The sequence below is a fragment of the Falco biarmicus genome, chromosome 2 (genome assembly GCF_023638135.1).
Source record: "Falco biarmicus isolate bFalBia1 chromosome 2, bFalBia1.pri, whole genome shotgun sequence".
Taxonomy (NCBI): domain Eukaryota; kingdom Metazoa; phylum Chordata; class Aves; order Falconiformes; family Falconidae; genus Falco; species Falco biarmicus.
In genome coordinates, this window is record NC_079289.1 from 72,765,432 (window position 1) to 72,780,654 (window position 15,223).

Consider the following 15,223-nt stretch of genomic DNA (forward strand, 5'->3'; position numbering starts at 1 on the left):
AGGTATTAAATGCCTTCCACTGAGGCCGACAAGCGAAGGATCAGCATTTCATCAAGATTTTCTTTTAATATTATGCTTATATGATTCTTAATACATCGCACTGAATATTCCAGTATTGACCTCCAGATTTATCAACTGCACAGTAGCTTCCTCAGGAATACATTGAACTCTCAAATGTAAACAGACAAATGTACCAGGATTTTCTTGGCTACAACTTAACCACCACAAAAGCATTTCCCTTTCTGCCCTGGCCAGAACCCTGGATCTGAGATGCAACATAATCACCACAAAAGGTATCAGACAGGGAAAGCTCTCCAAGCAGACAGTGAGTGAAAGATGAGAACAGGCTTCATCTTCCTACAGATCAATATTCAGTGTCACTTTACTGTCACTTCAGAGTACTTTAACCAAAACCTGAGTAAAGGCTATAAAAGCAACACAAATCCTAAAAATAGCGAACAAGCAAGAAGCCCAGAAATGCAAAGTGTCAAGCACTTACTCAAATTTTAGAACCTATCTTCCTCTTCCTATTTCCATTACTCAGTCTCCTTAGAGGCTGCAACTGTAGCTGCAGCGAACACGGAACTCTTCCCTTCTTGAGTAAACAATCCTTTTCTTCACATTAATGCAGAATCAGGAATATAATTTTATTTCCTTTACCTCATAGTTGAGGACCCTGTTTACCAAAGTATCTTCCTGATACACACTTTGCAATATTTTTGGACACAGTATATTTTTCAGTATATCATAGCTAAGCCATTAAAATGTCAGAATTTGGATGCTGCAGTTACATTTGGTTTCTGTCGCAGGCAAATCACAGGCTTTCATACATTTGACAATATTCAGTAAAATGATTCATGCTGCTTCATTTCAAGTAAAGCATTAGAAATGGAAAACACACTAAATGGATGGAGATGGACTTGTCAGCATTTGCTGGGAAAGAAGCTGCAGGAGAGTGGTAGAACTGTTGCAAACAAAAGGCTGCCAGGCTAACCTGTTAGTGGATCCATTGTAGCAGTAGTTTGGAAGGAAATCATAATTGAGTTCCCAAAAGACATGAAGAGTTATTCTTCCGTAAGGGGCTGACACATTGTGATTGGCTTCTCTGAACATGGCATCAAAGCTGTCCAAGGTCATATATCTACTCAGAAGCTTGTGAGTCATCTTGTTTATCTCTATCAAGCCATCCAGCTCCTACAAAAAACAAGAGGAAAGAAAGGAAGTAGCGCATTTAATAAAGTGGATAAACTCAACAAGTATATAAATAACCTTGAGCAAACAGAAAACTAGAAAGAAGTCAAAATGAACAACTGAGCCTCCCCCAGTCTCTAATGATGAGCTGGAAAGAAGTGTCTTGGGATTGTTTTGTAACTATCTCCCACCAAAAACCTCTGAGACTTTAAAGGTATTCATTAAAATTGGTCCATACTGCAGATGGGTCTCAAACACAGATCTGTGCTAACTCCGCTTCCACTGAGCAAAAGTTAAAGCCACAACATTATTTAAAAGGGGTCATACAGGACAAGAAGCATCTTCTGCATTTCCTTCTTTGCAAGCTATCACAAAATAATTTCTGCTCAGTAGGGCAACTGGTGAACTAACTTCTGTAGCAGTACCGGTAGCGATAACATCACATTTGCCATAAATCCCTCTCATGCTTTACTCCAGTGAAGAATCTACTAAGATGCAATGAAAGACCAGACCAGACATTTACAAATGTGACTACACGTGCTGCAGCCTACACTGAGCACTGCTTCCTGGTATGGTTTCTGGCACTTTCTTTAAAATAAAAAAATAAAAAAAAATATTAAAAAAAGAATCCATCTCTGATATCAGACACTGAAAACACCAAACACAAAGAACACAACCTCCCACTGAATAAAAAAGCCCAGGCCACTGCTTTTAAAGATTGCTGTGCAATGACCTAGTGAAGGAATGTCCAGTGGCTTTGTTTAGCTGTGCATCAAACTCCTTGACATCTTCCCGTACCATGCTGTCAGACTTAAATGCTCCATGTTTTCAAAGGATTTTCAAACCTGTGAATAACAGTTAATTTAAGGAAAAACAACCACTATGCTTGTTATTACAGTATTGAGTCCAATCTGAGGGAAAAAACTAGCTCAGTCTTTTAACCACCTTCATTTAATTTAATTGTCTTGAAAAATTGCAGAAACTACTGATTAGTTAAGCTATTAGATCTGTTTCTCACTGAGGAAACCAAGCAGTTTTCAGCAGAAATCATTTTGCAGAAAATGAAAACAAGGAGGGGCGGGGGGGGGGGGGTGGGGGGAGGTGGGGAGGAGCACCTTAGGTCTGCCACTTTCCAACTCAAGAAAGAGTAAGAACCTGTGACCTGGTTGCAGCAGGTTTATTTCTTTTCTGGACAAGGAAAGAGCAAGATTCTCAGTCTCAACAGGATTGGGACTTGCACAGTCCCATGTATGGCAGCATATTCCAGAGTACTGTGTCAGGTCAGGCCAAAGCATGGTTTGAACAGAGATGCAGGTTAAGGCATGGGAAGAAAAAAAATCACAGCACATCAGAATTAATAAAGTACACTATATACTACAATGGTAACAGAGGATTTGCCAGTATAATCTATGATGTAGCTGGAGGTGACAGAAAGAATGTCTTTTGCAAAACTAAGCTGGTTCTGGTAGGAAGGTTGTGTCAATCTAGATGCAGTAAACCAGACAGACTTCAACCACAGCACTGTATGATTTCACACTTACAGAAAAATTAAATCAAAACATCAGAGGTTTCTCTGATTTATTTCTAGTAAGACTGCTTAAAGTATTTCCCATTATATATATTTAACTAAGGTTTAGGATAAAACAGGTTTGTCTGTTAGTCATTCAGCCTCTTCTTTCAGGAGTGACTGTACAACTGTTTGCTGAGAGAATACTTACAGGACTTCCAGCAAAGCTGGAGAAAACATTTTTTGCTTCTACCATTAAAAAACAAATACAGATTTATAACGGAGGGAAAAAAAGAAAAAAAGGGAAGACTAGACGTCTATCATTGTCAATGCAAATAAAAGAAACAAAAATTAAATTACATTAAAACAGTAAAACAAAACAAAACTAGCATCTAGACCCCAACTGCAGTGTTAGCATTCTGGCAAAACTGCAACACACCACTCACCACAATCGAAGTCAAATCCTCACTTTCAAATCGACCAATTGCCAGTTCCATTGACCTGTACATGGCTGCCGAAATTCGCTGAGTGATCAGTCGGTTCAGGTCTATTGACCTACCAAGAAGCTAAAGAAAAAAATGCTATGAAGTTTTGAACTGAAAGTCAAATTACGAGACAAGCTGTACAAGGACTATGAGACTCCACAGATTAAGACTGTCACATGGTGAACTTGCGTTCCAAACACACAGAAACAAAGCAGATGGACAAAATTTATAATTTCATGAACAAATGAGGTACTACAATTTGCATCCCAATTCTCACAAAAATAAGTAAAATCACATGTTGCATTCACATCTGAGTATTTATATCAGCATTTTATGCTTCCATGACATTAAGCCAACAACATACTGAAAACTGGTAAGATATTACTAGCAAGACAACACTACCACAGCTGACATTCCTATTTGGCTTGTGTTTGGCTTAACTGCCACAGATATTTGTATGAAGTTTTTTTTTTTATTTACTCCTTGTATGACAAAAAAGCTGATCTCAAATGTCAGTTATGCCACTTAAGATGACAGAACATAAAGTTTTATATACCTACACAAAGCCACACTGTTGGAAAATTGCCAAATATCTCCAACACAACACAGCATGAGTTAACTCACTTGGACATGTCTCTGTTTCAGCAGTGTCTCATAACGGTTGGACTGCAGCAGCTGAATGGTTGCTCCCTGATTCTTGCATTCTGAACGTAATCGTTTATCCAGAAGGAGGCTATTAAGAAAGGAAGAAAACACTTCAAGTATATTAGGCAGCAAATCAGAGCAGAAATGCATGAATAAAAGTTCTCACTACTGGAATAGGTACCTGCCAGCCATTGCCTTATAGTATGCAAATATCTGGTCTGCCAGCTTGTAGACAAATTGGTCAAAACATAGGTTCACCTTAGGGAGGAGAAAAAATTGTGCATTTAGAGATACTTAAAAGTAAAAGAGGGGAGTTTATCCAAGACTTCACACTGTTCATCAAACATAACTAAGAAAGTTAATGCATCCAAATTTCCCAGTACAAGAGAAGATGACATTCACTTTTCAGCATTAATCCGAGACGTTTTGCACAGGTTTACAGGTTTCCTCACAACATATCACCCAAACAGCTACCCATCTTTTTGGTCTTTCTCCTCTGTTTATTATCTCCAACTGTTCCGAATCTCTTGTAATAAGTCTTAGCCGCCTTTAACATAATTTTCCCATTCAGGTACAGACTATTTCTCTCTAGTAGGTAAGGTTACTTTACCTCTGCCTCAATCTCATCATAGAGGAACTGCTTCTTAAATTTAGTAAGTGCGTAATGAGCACTGTCATTATAAAGGTCCAAAGAATACAGAACATACCTGAATGAAAAAAAAAAAAAAAAAGTTACATGTTTACAGAAATTATGATCCTTTAGGATGGTGCAGTCAAAGTGTTGTAAGCCGGTCAATATTGTAATCTACACGGGGTTCATGAAAACAGGATTATTTTTTTTCATTTGATTTTTTATATAAAGTATCACAATTTCTCCTTTGTGGAAGTCTTTTGTTAGTTCAACAAACTCTATAGGTAAGTTTTCAGTGTGAAACTTGTTTTCTAGATGTAGCTTTCCATCAAAAAGGAATGCTTTTACCACTATGAATGCTATTTGACAGCTTTGAGGAGTAAGTACAGAGAACTTAGGGAACAACGTATTTGGCTGGTGCAATGATACTTTTATAAAAGGTTTTTTATTTCGATTATTCACCTCAAAAAGAAAATTTTGAGAATCTGGAAATTGGCAAATGTAAGAGGAAAATTTTGTAAAGGTTTAGAATACCTTCTCTGTGACTGCTTATTAAAAGCAATTAAAGCAGTAACATTATAATAAGGAATGGCAATCATTAAGAATTATCATTCAGTGGAAGAGCACCAGTAGGTCTTACTCCATCATTGACGCCTCTTTGGTCTCCAAAATATGGTCCGTCAGAATCCAAGGCATGGACATCTCAATGGGAAACTGGATTCTTCTGCCCATGGTCAGCTCTAAGAAGAATTCCCTGAACCACAGTTGGGACAGATCACAGCATTGCTGCAGGGTTTCTTTCAGAATAAATAAGGAAGAATTATGCTTCTTATAGAAATACATCAGGAACAATACAACTGTGATTCTGATGATGCGATGTGAAACAAAAAAAGCAGGCGTGAGTCACTACAGCTATACATAGGCCAGATACGTAAACCAAAGTCAAAATATAAAGCCCATGACTTTTTCAAAGAGTTTTGAACTCCACATTGGCCCCCAAAGTGGTGCCTTATTACAGACAAAAGCATGGAAGTGGAGCGGACTACCAGTTAAACAGAAAAACTATGCACACGAGTAAAGGGGGATTCCTCAGCTGGGGGCTGAGAAACCTGTACACTGAACTTGGGAAGCAGTAGGTGAAGGAGACAGAATTGTACCGGATCCACCAGTACCATCTCTCCCTCTGGAGGACTGAATCGCTCCGTATGTTCCTGTTGATTAGATGGTCAGGAAATGACAGACACACACATGAAGGAGGGATTAAAACAGTTTCTGAGGCTGCTGCCAAGGGTGCAGAGGTGTGCTTCCCTCCTCTCCAGAAAACATTCATCACAAGCTTTCTTTTGCAGAAGGCTTGAGAACCAAAACGGGAGTGAACTTTTTACACTAAGATCTTCTGAAGACCTTTTGAAGTGCTGTTCCCCAGTGGCATTATGACTGACATTAATGGACTCCTCCTCCTCTGAGGGTAAAGGAGTCCAGCAGCAAAACAAAAATGAAAGACAACACAGCATGGTGATGACAAAGACTAGATACATTCAATGTCAGTAGGTGAAATCTTTAGGACAGCATGTTTCCGATTACAATTAACTGAATAGTAAGAGTAGTGAAATGACATCAAATTTACCACAACAGAGAATTTGTTTCCTCTGTACTTAAAACAAAAACAAAAAAGATCCCCAAAACCCCAAAACACAAAAACTACTTCCTTTTTATAATTTCAATGTGTATAAGGCTTATCTGTCCCTTGTTTATATAAATAATACATACATTAAAAAAAAATAGAAAAGGGAGGTAACTATGAAATTTGATGTATTATAAACAAATGTGTAACAGGTCAAAATAAAAATCCCACCTCAATACTGAATATCAAGTCTCAGAAAAAATTTGGACAGACAAGGGCTTTTGATAAATAAACCAAAAATAAGTTGACTTAGGCAATCGGAAACATTTTCCAGGTCGTGTTAGAGGTGTTAGGACATGCTAAGCTGGACACTGATCATCTACGTATCTTACCACTGAAATTTATCAAATGAGTGTAGAAGAAAGACTCGCGATGGAATTTTTCTATGTCCAATATGGTGGGCCCCTCAAGGCTACTTCTCAAGGTTTTCTTGGAACCACTTTTGTCAGCAATGAGGGACTCTAACATAGTTCTCACCATGTAAAGCTGTATCATTAAAGGAAACAATTATGGTGGAAGGGGGGGGAAAAAAGGAAAATACACATGGTACATTAGTCGAGCAACACTGAGAATTACTATCAGTAAGCGACTGCTCCACTTCAAATTGAAAACCAGCACTGTGTGTGTAAAAAGCCTTTCAGGCAAGAGGAACAGACGCAACGCTAGCCTACACACCAGCACAAATGCCTACCCATGCCAAGGGGACCTCCACTGACACTTAGCAGCAGACCATTTGCAGTGGAACAGTTCATGTCACCACAAAAAGTAAAAGTAATAAGCAATGTCTTACCACCAAAGTTTAAAAGAGGCGGATAGATGTAGGACTGCCTCAGAAACTTGTGTGTCACATGCAATAGCTTTTCCAATCCCAGAGACTTGAGCTGCTTCAACAGCTCAGCAGAGTTTAAGGACTCTGTCATAGTGCGAACCATGTAGAGCTAAAAACCAACAGACAGGGGCAGGCAGGGGAGAGAGAATCCGTTAATAAAAACACACGGGTAAATAAGGAAGGGGAAACAGAAGCAGAGAAAATGTGTTAGTTTGTTACAAACGAAAAGCAGCACAGTAAGCATGCAGAGGAGGACATACAGAAAGGTTTCTTCATTCAGAATAATCACTACAATCTGGTACTCCCTCAAGGAAAGGGAGAAGTTTCCATTCATTTCAGAGGATGCTCAAAGAGCCATTAGCTTCTCAAATTATTTTTGCAAAGATTTCCAAGTATTACCAATCCATACATAGCCATTTTGGAGCTGCATGAAATTGAGAAAAACTTATCTGAAATCCATATATTTGACCTCCCTTCCTGCTGTCAGCTGAGACAGACAAGTGTGCCAGCCCAAGAGCAGAAAAAGCAGACAGAACCATGTACTCTAAACAGCCTGTTGCAGCCAGTGAAACAAAGGCCTTAAACATACCAAGCACAGGAGCACACTGGTGGTGACATTTCAATTTTTTTCCCCCCAGAAAATCAGAAACCAAAACATTTTTTACAATTCCCAAAACAAAATCTTCATTAAACCCATCTCACCACAATTTAAGCAACTTCTTATTACCCAAGATCATTATCCATACATGCTCTAATCCCCACAGATTTCAGGTATTGAAACACCGTCTTTACAAACCGCAGTTGCCTTCAATTTTTCACCCAAAGTGCTCAGTACCTCATTTTCTTAGATGAGCTATGTATACCAGACCATACACTCTCCAAACAAATCCACAAAGAAAATAAAAAAAGAGAATTATATGGAGGTAACAAGAATGAGCATTTAGGTATGGGATTTCAATGACTAGCACAGAAAACCCATTTGAAATACCTCGTTTTAGCGGCAGCAGCAGATCAAATGGATTTTAGGGAGTAGTTTTATCATGCATTACTGAACAGTAAGAGGGATCCTGTCAGAAGTCAAATACTCTCCTAATTTTACAGGCAATCATTTATATTTTAAACATATTTTAAACCTACATAGACATCTACTGAATGATGGGATTTAACAAAAAGAAAAATTAATAATAATCCACCAGCCATACCAGAGATGGGAGTCAGTCAAGAAATAATTCAAATAGCTCAAAAATATTATTTAAAAAACATTATGAGCTCAATGAGAAAATATTTCTTCCCAGGAAGTCAAAGAGATTGAACACTTGGAAAAATTATGCAGAGTAGAAAGTGACAATAACCCAGACAGAAATTTTGGTTAAATATATGAAATTTTGTAAACATAAATTTAATCAGAGAAGATTTTTAGCATTAAAAAAAACCACACACACAAAAAAAACCCCCAAACCAGCAATTTTTACGTCATTCAGGCCAGAGAGAAAACATTTCATGCAGTAATTGTTGACAGATTTCACAACCACCAGACAGGAAAATACCTGAGTGCTGGAGGGTCCCACTGCACGCCTTGGGACTTTGATGTCAAAACCACTTTTGGGGTCCTTCTCCCCCCTTAGAGCTGGGTCATTGAATGGCTCATGACCCGCTTCCCAGTCACAGACTGTCTTTCTTATGGCCTGCAAAACACTGAACACAATTCACACCACTTCAGACCAGCACGCAGGCAAGTGCATTGATGAGAACATATATTTTTTTTTAAAGCATTCTTCCACAAGCACAGAAACTTTGCAACAGCATTCAGGAGCTCAGGGTAACTCAGAGCAACTGCAAATGATTTTGCCAACAACTTCAAGAATGCCACATTTATGAAAGAAATACTCCATGCTGTTTATCATAACGGACAGTCCAGAGCCGCCCTCCTCCGTCAGAAGGAAGCTGACCTCTGGAACTGGTTCATCAGAGACAAAAGCCACTTGTCAAGAATTCACCTCTGGGATCCTTAGCAAGTGCATCAAGCCATTTTGTTCTAAACCACAAAAAAGCAAATTATTCAATTCAAGTAAAGCAGATTAACCAAATTAAAGAGACACAAATCTGGCTTGAAATTAAAAGAAGCAGCAGAATTCCTGTTTCCAGCAGGACTCCAGAATTCAGCTGGAATTGATACAAACAGTTTCATCCTCTAATTCCAAATACTGAACTGGACTCCACTCAGATACTTGTCAGAAACACAGTCAGTCGTTATCCTGTGGCATGCTGAATGATGAAGCAAATGCCGCCTCCCAAATCTGAGCAGGTACGCAAGTATCACTGTTTCATGAAAATCTCTGGGCAAAAAGAAATTAGCCAAAGACTTTCAACTCTTAAGAGCTTTGCAGTGAAATGTGGGAGTAAACAAATGGTAAACAAGTCAAGATTAAAAGCAAATAATTAGACATTAAACAATAAGGTCAGGAAATGTCACCAATCCGTGGGCAGATGAAGCCCTTGGAAAAGAAGTGTAAGGCTAATAAGCCAAAAGCAGCAGAAGCTGAGAAAGAAGGCAGGATGCTAAGAAGGCAAAGGAAAGACTATGGGGTCAGATGTAAACATGAGACAAAAGGAGAGGAAACACTGGAATCATAAGGAAGGTGGACAAGAACACCTTTCTTCACAATAAAAATACTAGTCCTGCTTTCATTATTGCAGTACTTTCCTTAAAATAAAAATTAAAAAAAAATAAACTACAGGGAACACAGAACTTCCTACGGTAGTCTTAAGTAGCTCAAGACAGCCTGGGCTCTTACTGTAGCCACGCTGGCAGCCATTCATTTTTGACTTCAGACTTCTTCAACTTCCAAAGCACATTCAACAAAGCTCTCTTTGAATACCATACAGACTAGTAGGGGAGTACTGACTTAAAGAGCAGAACTTAACAGCTGTGCAATTCTGCAGCAAATTTAGCAACATTTGGGGGAAAGAATACAGGAGAAGAAGGCAAGTATGCTACCTCTGAATGACATTTTTCTTCTTTTTAATGGCTTGTCTTAATGGCTCTCTAAGTGTGACCTGGGCAAAATCCTGTAGAGCTGCATAAATGGTATGGCGAATGGCATGATTGAAAACACTTTCCATCCTTCCCATCAGCACCTGAAGACCTTTGATCATGGCAATCACCTGGAAGGGGGAAAAAGAACCAAAAGGTGTATATTCCTTATTTTGTTCGTATAGTTGTTCCAAAAGCCCCTTTTTAAATACAGAAAATGAGAAAAGGGGAATTAACAAGTTCCAAAACATAAAGGAGATTTTACCTGTGCACCTCCTACATATTGAATGGAGAAAAACATGCTCTTTCAGAGTCGATACAGGGCATGCTTGTCTTTTTGCAATGAGTATAGAAAATGCTTATAGAGAATGTTCTCCTTTGTATAGAATTAAATCTTTGGAAAATCCATGTAAAAAAATATTTATCTTACCTCAACCAAAGCAAACTTCTCCTCACTAGTATAATTGTATCTTGTTGCTCTTTCATACTCTTCTGCATTGTCAGGACAATCTTTATTAGAGTATTTGTCCGTTGGGTGTACCAGCTTCCATGAATACTGCAGTTCACACAGCAGAATAGCGAGAAAAAAAGATGGAAAAAACAAAACAACAAAGGCCTGAGAAACACAAAATATAGCTGGACACAAACAACAGGCTTTAAGAAACAAGCCAGTGTTTTCAAGAGTATCTGAAAAGTATTACTGACGCTATTCTCAAAACCTGCACAAATTCAGAAACTACTGTCTAGTGGAAATGCCAAACAATAATTTGCCTAACAAATTTTCTCGAAAGCTAGTGATCCTGTATTAGCTCAAAAAATGCAATTCACACTCAGCAGGTAACGTGCTTCAGGGTATTTTTTACTGAGCAAATGGTAGCATAGGTGAAAGTTTCCTCTCCACTTCAGACACAAGAAACAGAAAGACCTTAGAGCATTAATTTAAAAAAAAAAAAAAAATCCATCACACTCGCACACAAAAAGAGGAGCCTCCAACTTGCCCAAATATTCACATTTAGAATTCAAAATACACCTGGAAAACTATACAGTTTAGGGGTGGGGGTGGGTGGGCGTTATGTTTACTAGGCTTAAAGGTGTGAAAATAGCTATATTATCTGTGACATCATCTGCACAGCATGTATTTCTCTTAAATACTGTCTTTTCAGTCACTGCAGAGACAAAAATGTTCCTGACTAGTGTCAGGCTGATCTGATATCCATCAGGGTACATACAGTGAAAAATCCTAGTCCCATTTGAATACAGTTTTTTCACAGTTTGACTTCAGTGAATAGTGAACAGATTACAAAGCAATACAAATTTGCCTACTATAACGGATTAATATTTGCACCAATTTACCTATGGCAAAGAGAAGCATCACACCCTGCAACCTAAGTGCAACAAAGAGGACGTGGGAAATCATTAAACAAAGATGGGGCATCTTGCGGGCATTCAGTTAACGGGGTTAAGTTGGACATCAAATGCATGATGAAATTTTTTTATCTGAACATGACGTATGTAACAAGGTTTATGGATACTGAGTGACTGCAGAAGACAGGTGAATAAGTAGGATACTTAAGGTAAGAATAAACTCTCAACAGGAGTACAGGGAGAAGGTAAACACGAATTTACATGAGAATTACTTAAGGGAATCCATACAAATCAGAAAGACAAAGAAAAGCAGTGATGATAGGAAAAAAAACCAAAGGACTGTGGTCCTCAGAGAGTTTGTCCTGGAACTCGGGAGGATAAAACCAGCTCTAAGAAGAAAGCCTAAATGCAGCAGTTTGCAATGACAGAAATAAAGGCAGCAAGGCTGGGAGTTGCAGAGGCCAGAAATAGATGATAGCAACCTCTCTTAAGAGGGAGAAAAGGAGAACAAAATTTTTACCATAAAATACAATGTTGATTTAAATACGAATAGGATAATACAGGAAAAAGCATGACTCATCTACTGGCTTTTGAAAGAGGCAGTTAAAAAAACAGAAAAAAAGAAAACTGGGTCTTTAGCTATGCCCATTCTGACTGCACTGGATTCAAGCAGTACAAATGGCTTGATGTTCCCTCTCAGAGGCAGAGGAGAAGCAAGTCTGGCTTCTCTCATACAATATGTCACCTCTTTCAACATTTCCTAGAACATGCTTTGGTGCAGGTGAGACGTGTGGCTTTTATCTAAGTCTCTGCAGCAATAAAAAGGACTCCTACATCCTCCTCTTCAATTTCTGTCTTGTGCGGTTTCTTATCAGAAAAAGCACAGTCACTTTTCTAACTAGCATCTGTTTTTAAAATAGATTATTAAAACATAGAGAAACAACTCTGCAGGTTATTTCCCCTCCCTCACCTCCTCTCAAATTTTCCCTTCCCCACATTTACCTTCCTTTTGACTAAAAGCCTAATATAAAGCCAATGGGAGCCTTTCCATCCATTTTTGTGTCCTTGGTTAAGACCTTACGTGCTTCAATTTACCAAGTGATGACGTCTAAATATAGCCAGCTGAAGCTGTTCTATCACATCCTGTGTGACTGCACATTGGTATGGATATTTCTATCAGAATACAATTTTAAACAATGTTTAGAGGAAAATAATGAAGTCTTGGTCTACAAAAGGTATGTATCAAGAGCAACATGAAAACATCTGGTTAAGGCTTACTGGTGATCCCCTATCCATTAAATATAACAATTTGAACGTACTGTATGAGATTGTACAAGCTACTGGATCTTCAAAGCAGCAACATTACTCCTAAGCTCTGAGAACTTCATGTGCCTGCCTCTGCGAATGTGGTTTGGAGCAGGAGAAGAAAAGGAGTGAAGGAAGAAGGAAGAGGGGAATTAAGGGATCAAAACACAACACACATTTTTCATTCTGTTGAAGTAAAGTCTGTCCAACCTCACCAAGCCACCTCTTTTTCATCTGGTTTTATTTCCCAGACAACATACCACTTCCATAACATGTGCACTCCACTGGGAGAGAAGCTGCAGGCCTTGGAGAGAGAGATCAAAGAGTTTCCGATACTCTGCATCTGTTTTCTGAGCTTCCTGTCGACCAGACCCAGTCACCACCTAGCACATTATTAAACAACAACAAAACAAGAAAACCACAAACCCACATCAAAACGTGCTGTATCCACCATCCATAGCCAAATTTCTACACAGATTTCTTTTAAGCATTAAACCAGCATTATGGACCAACACCTGCATTAATATCAGCCTTTTCTTCTACACTTACACAGCTAAACTTCAGATTTTAGTCAAGACGTATTGTTGCAGATGAATTAAAGACGTAAGTCGTATACACACACATGTATACATATATAAAAATAGAGCATATATAAATATATATATATGTGCGGGGGTTTTTTTGGGTTTTTTGGGTTTTTTTTTTTGGGGGGGGTGGTTAACTAATCTCTTAACTTTTAGTTTCATTTAAACTGTTATGGGCACCCATTTGGAGTCAGGGTTAGACAATCTATTCCAAAGAAGACATGCCAAAATTTCTAGGATAGGGGTGGGGCAGAATAATACTGCAGTTTGTGAGATGTATCATTACTATTTTAAATTTAAATAGCACAAATATCATGCAGAGATTGGGTACTAGGCCCTGCAGCCAGCTTTTCTTGATCCAAGTCAGCAAGCTTTGTCAATTGTCTAGCCTAAGGTTTACCTGCTCTTCAGATACTTAACAATAACTGTTAATCAGTGACATGAAATTTGCACATATAGCTCTAATCCCACAAACCTCACTGTTGCTGTAACGAGCCAGTTCTGATATGAAACGCATATGGTCTTCTCTGATTTGGATCATCTGCTCACAAATATTGTATTGGGGACTGCTGCTGGAAGACGTGCACGTCCATCTGTTTCAGAAGACAAAAAAACCCCACCTAAATCAGTTTAGGCAATAAACAATACAACTGATACTGCAAAGAAAGATCCGTAACGTGTGACCTTTTTTAAAAAATCTTCCTTCTCTACTTGAGGCCTTTCCCCTTTTCACACCTCTACTTCTGACCCTGCACAATCCATTAGGGATGGACTACCCTTCTGAGTTCAAATAGCACTTCTTCAAAGACTTAAAAGCCCAACTTTTTTCTTTTTGTGTTTGTTTGTCTGTTTGTTTTAAAGGATGTTGCTATTAAATACAAATCAGCATCTCTCTCCAGGAGCATACACTTAGGGACAGGCCTGCAAAGGATTGAAAAGCAGGGCAGAAGTATAGGTATAGGCTGTAAGATACATTTAGTTGCCTTCAGATTGTTTTTCATTACACTTGCTTAACCATGAAGAGCCTACAATATGCTCCCAACTATAAAAAAAGCATTATTAAATACTATTAACATGTTAACAAGAGGGACACAAAAGACATGCTACCAAGAATGTCATGTTAAGTAGCCTCATATTTTTAGTAGTTTGACAGGCCCACTGTCATTCATTTTCTCTTAGCAATTACATGCAGGTTATAGGTTTTTTCTGCAGGAATTAAAACACAAAGCACTGCATTTTAAATTCATGTAACTGCATGGAGGGAAGGTCTTGGAGGAGCACAGAAATGTTCACTAAAAGAAAGCAATAACCATAAACTGTGGAACCATTTATGTAAAAACTGGCTGCATTTTCCAGTCATTTTGCTGTGCTGCACACCTAGCCAAAAAAAAAGAGGGGAGACAAGCTAAGTTGCTGCTTCGTATACAATATACACATGCCTATTTACCCATGCACTACTACTGCTCACCTTGCTTAGCAAATTCCTTCATTTCTTTTAAAGAAAGTTTCATATTTAAAGGAAAAAATAAAAATTAAATTAGTGTAAGATGAAATTCATTTCTCCCAACCCAGGTGATAAGAAATGCCACAGATAAAAGAATAAGCTCAGCAGCATAGAAAGGTCTTTAAACAACTTGTTTCTTTAGTTGTAGTTATTACATGAACTACATTAATAGTGAAATACCCACACCAAAAAGTAGACCAAGATAAAAATCCTATTGAAGTCATTATCACAGACACACAGACTAATGGGTGATTATGAAAATCTACTCCAAGGATCTGACTTTCTGCAGCCCAGATGCTCCCCTCTTTGTTTCCTTCTCCCTCTTACCTGGATTTATTTTCTTCGTAATGGGCACTGGTCTTAATGTATCTTGCAAGTTCAATCTGCATGTCACCAAACAGCGGGACAACCTGCAACTGCTGTACACAGGGAATAAATCAGATTAGATAAATTATTAAA

The 15,223-nt window shown here is 38.4% G+C and overlaps 1 protein-coding gene across 1 annotated transcript in view; it reads right to left on the bottom strand.

Moving 5' to 3' along the window:
- The window catches only part of CYFIP1 (cytoplasmic FMR1 interacting protein 1), a 76,115-nt gene that overhangs the window by 35,022 nt on the left and 25,870 nt on the right, over positions 1–15,223 (bottom strand). Inside the window, exons 10-22 of the mRNA XM_056330002.1 lie at positions 15,092–15,183; positions 13,736–13,853; positions 12,937–13,059; positions 10,437–10,562; positions 9,971–10,137; positions 8,520–8,667; positions 6,476–6,629; positions 5,100–5,256; positions 4,439–4,535; positions 4,010–4,086; positions 3,808–3,916; positions 3,145–3,264; positions 995–1,194 (exon numbers count right to left, since the gene is read on the bottom strand). Of these exons, the coding sequence (XP_056185977.1) occupies positions 995–1,194; positions 3,145–3,264; positions 3,808–3,916; positions 4,010–4,086; positions 4,439–4,535; positions 5,100–5,256; positions 6,476–6,629; positions 8,520–8,667; positions 9,971–10,137; positions 10,437–10,562; positions 12,937–13,059; positions 13,736–13,853; positions 15,092–15,183 (1,688 nt within the window). The remainder of the gene's footprint in view (positions 1–994; positions 1,195–3,144; positions 3,265–3,807; positions 3,917–4,009; positions 4,087–4,438; positions 4,536–5,099; positions 5,257–6,475; positions 6,630–8,519; positions 8,668–9,970; positions 10,138–10,436; positions 10,563–12,936; positions 13,060–13,735; positions 13,854–15,091; positions 15,184–15,223) is intronic.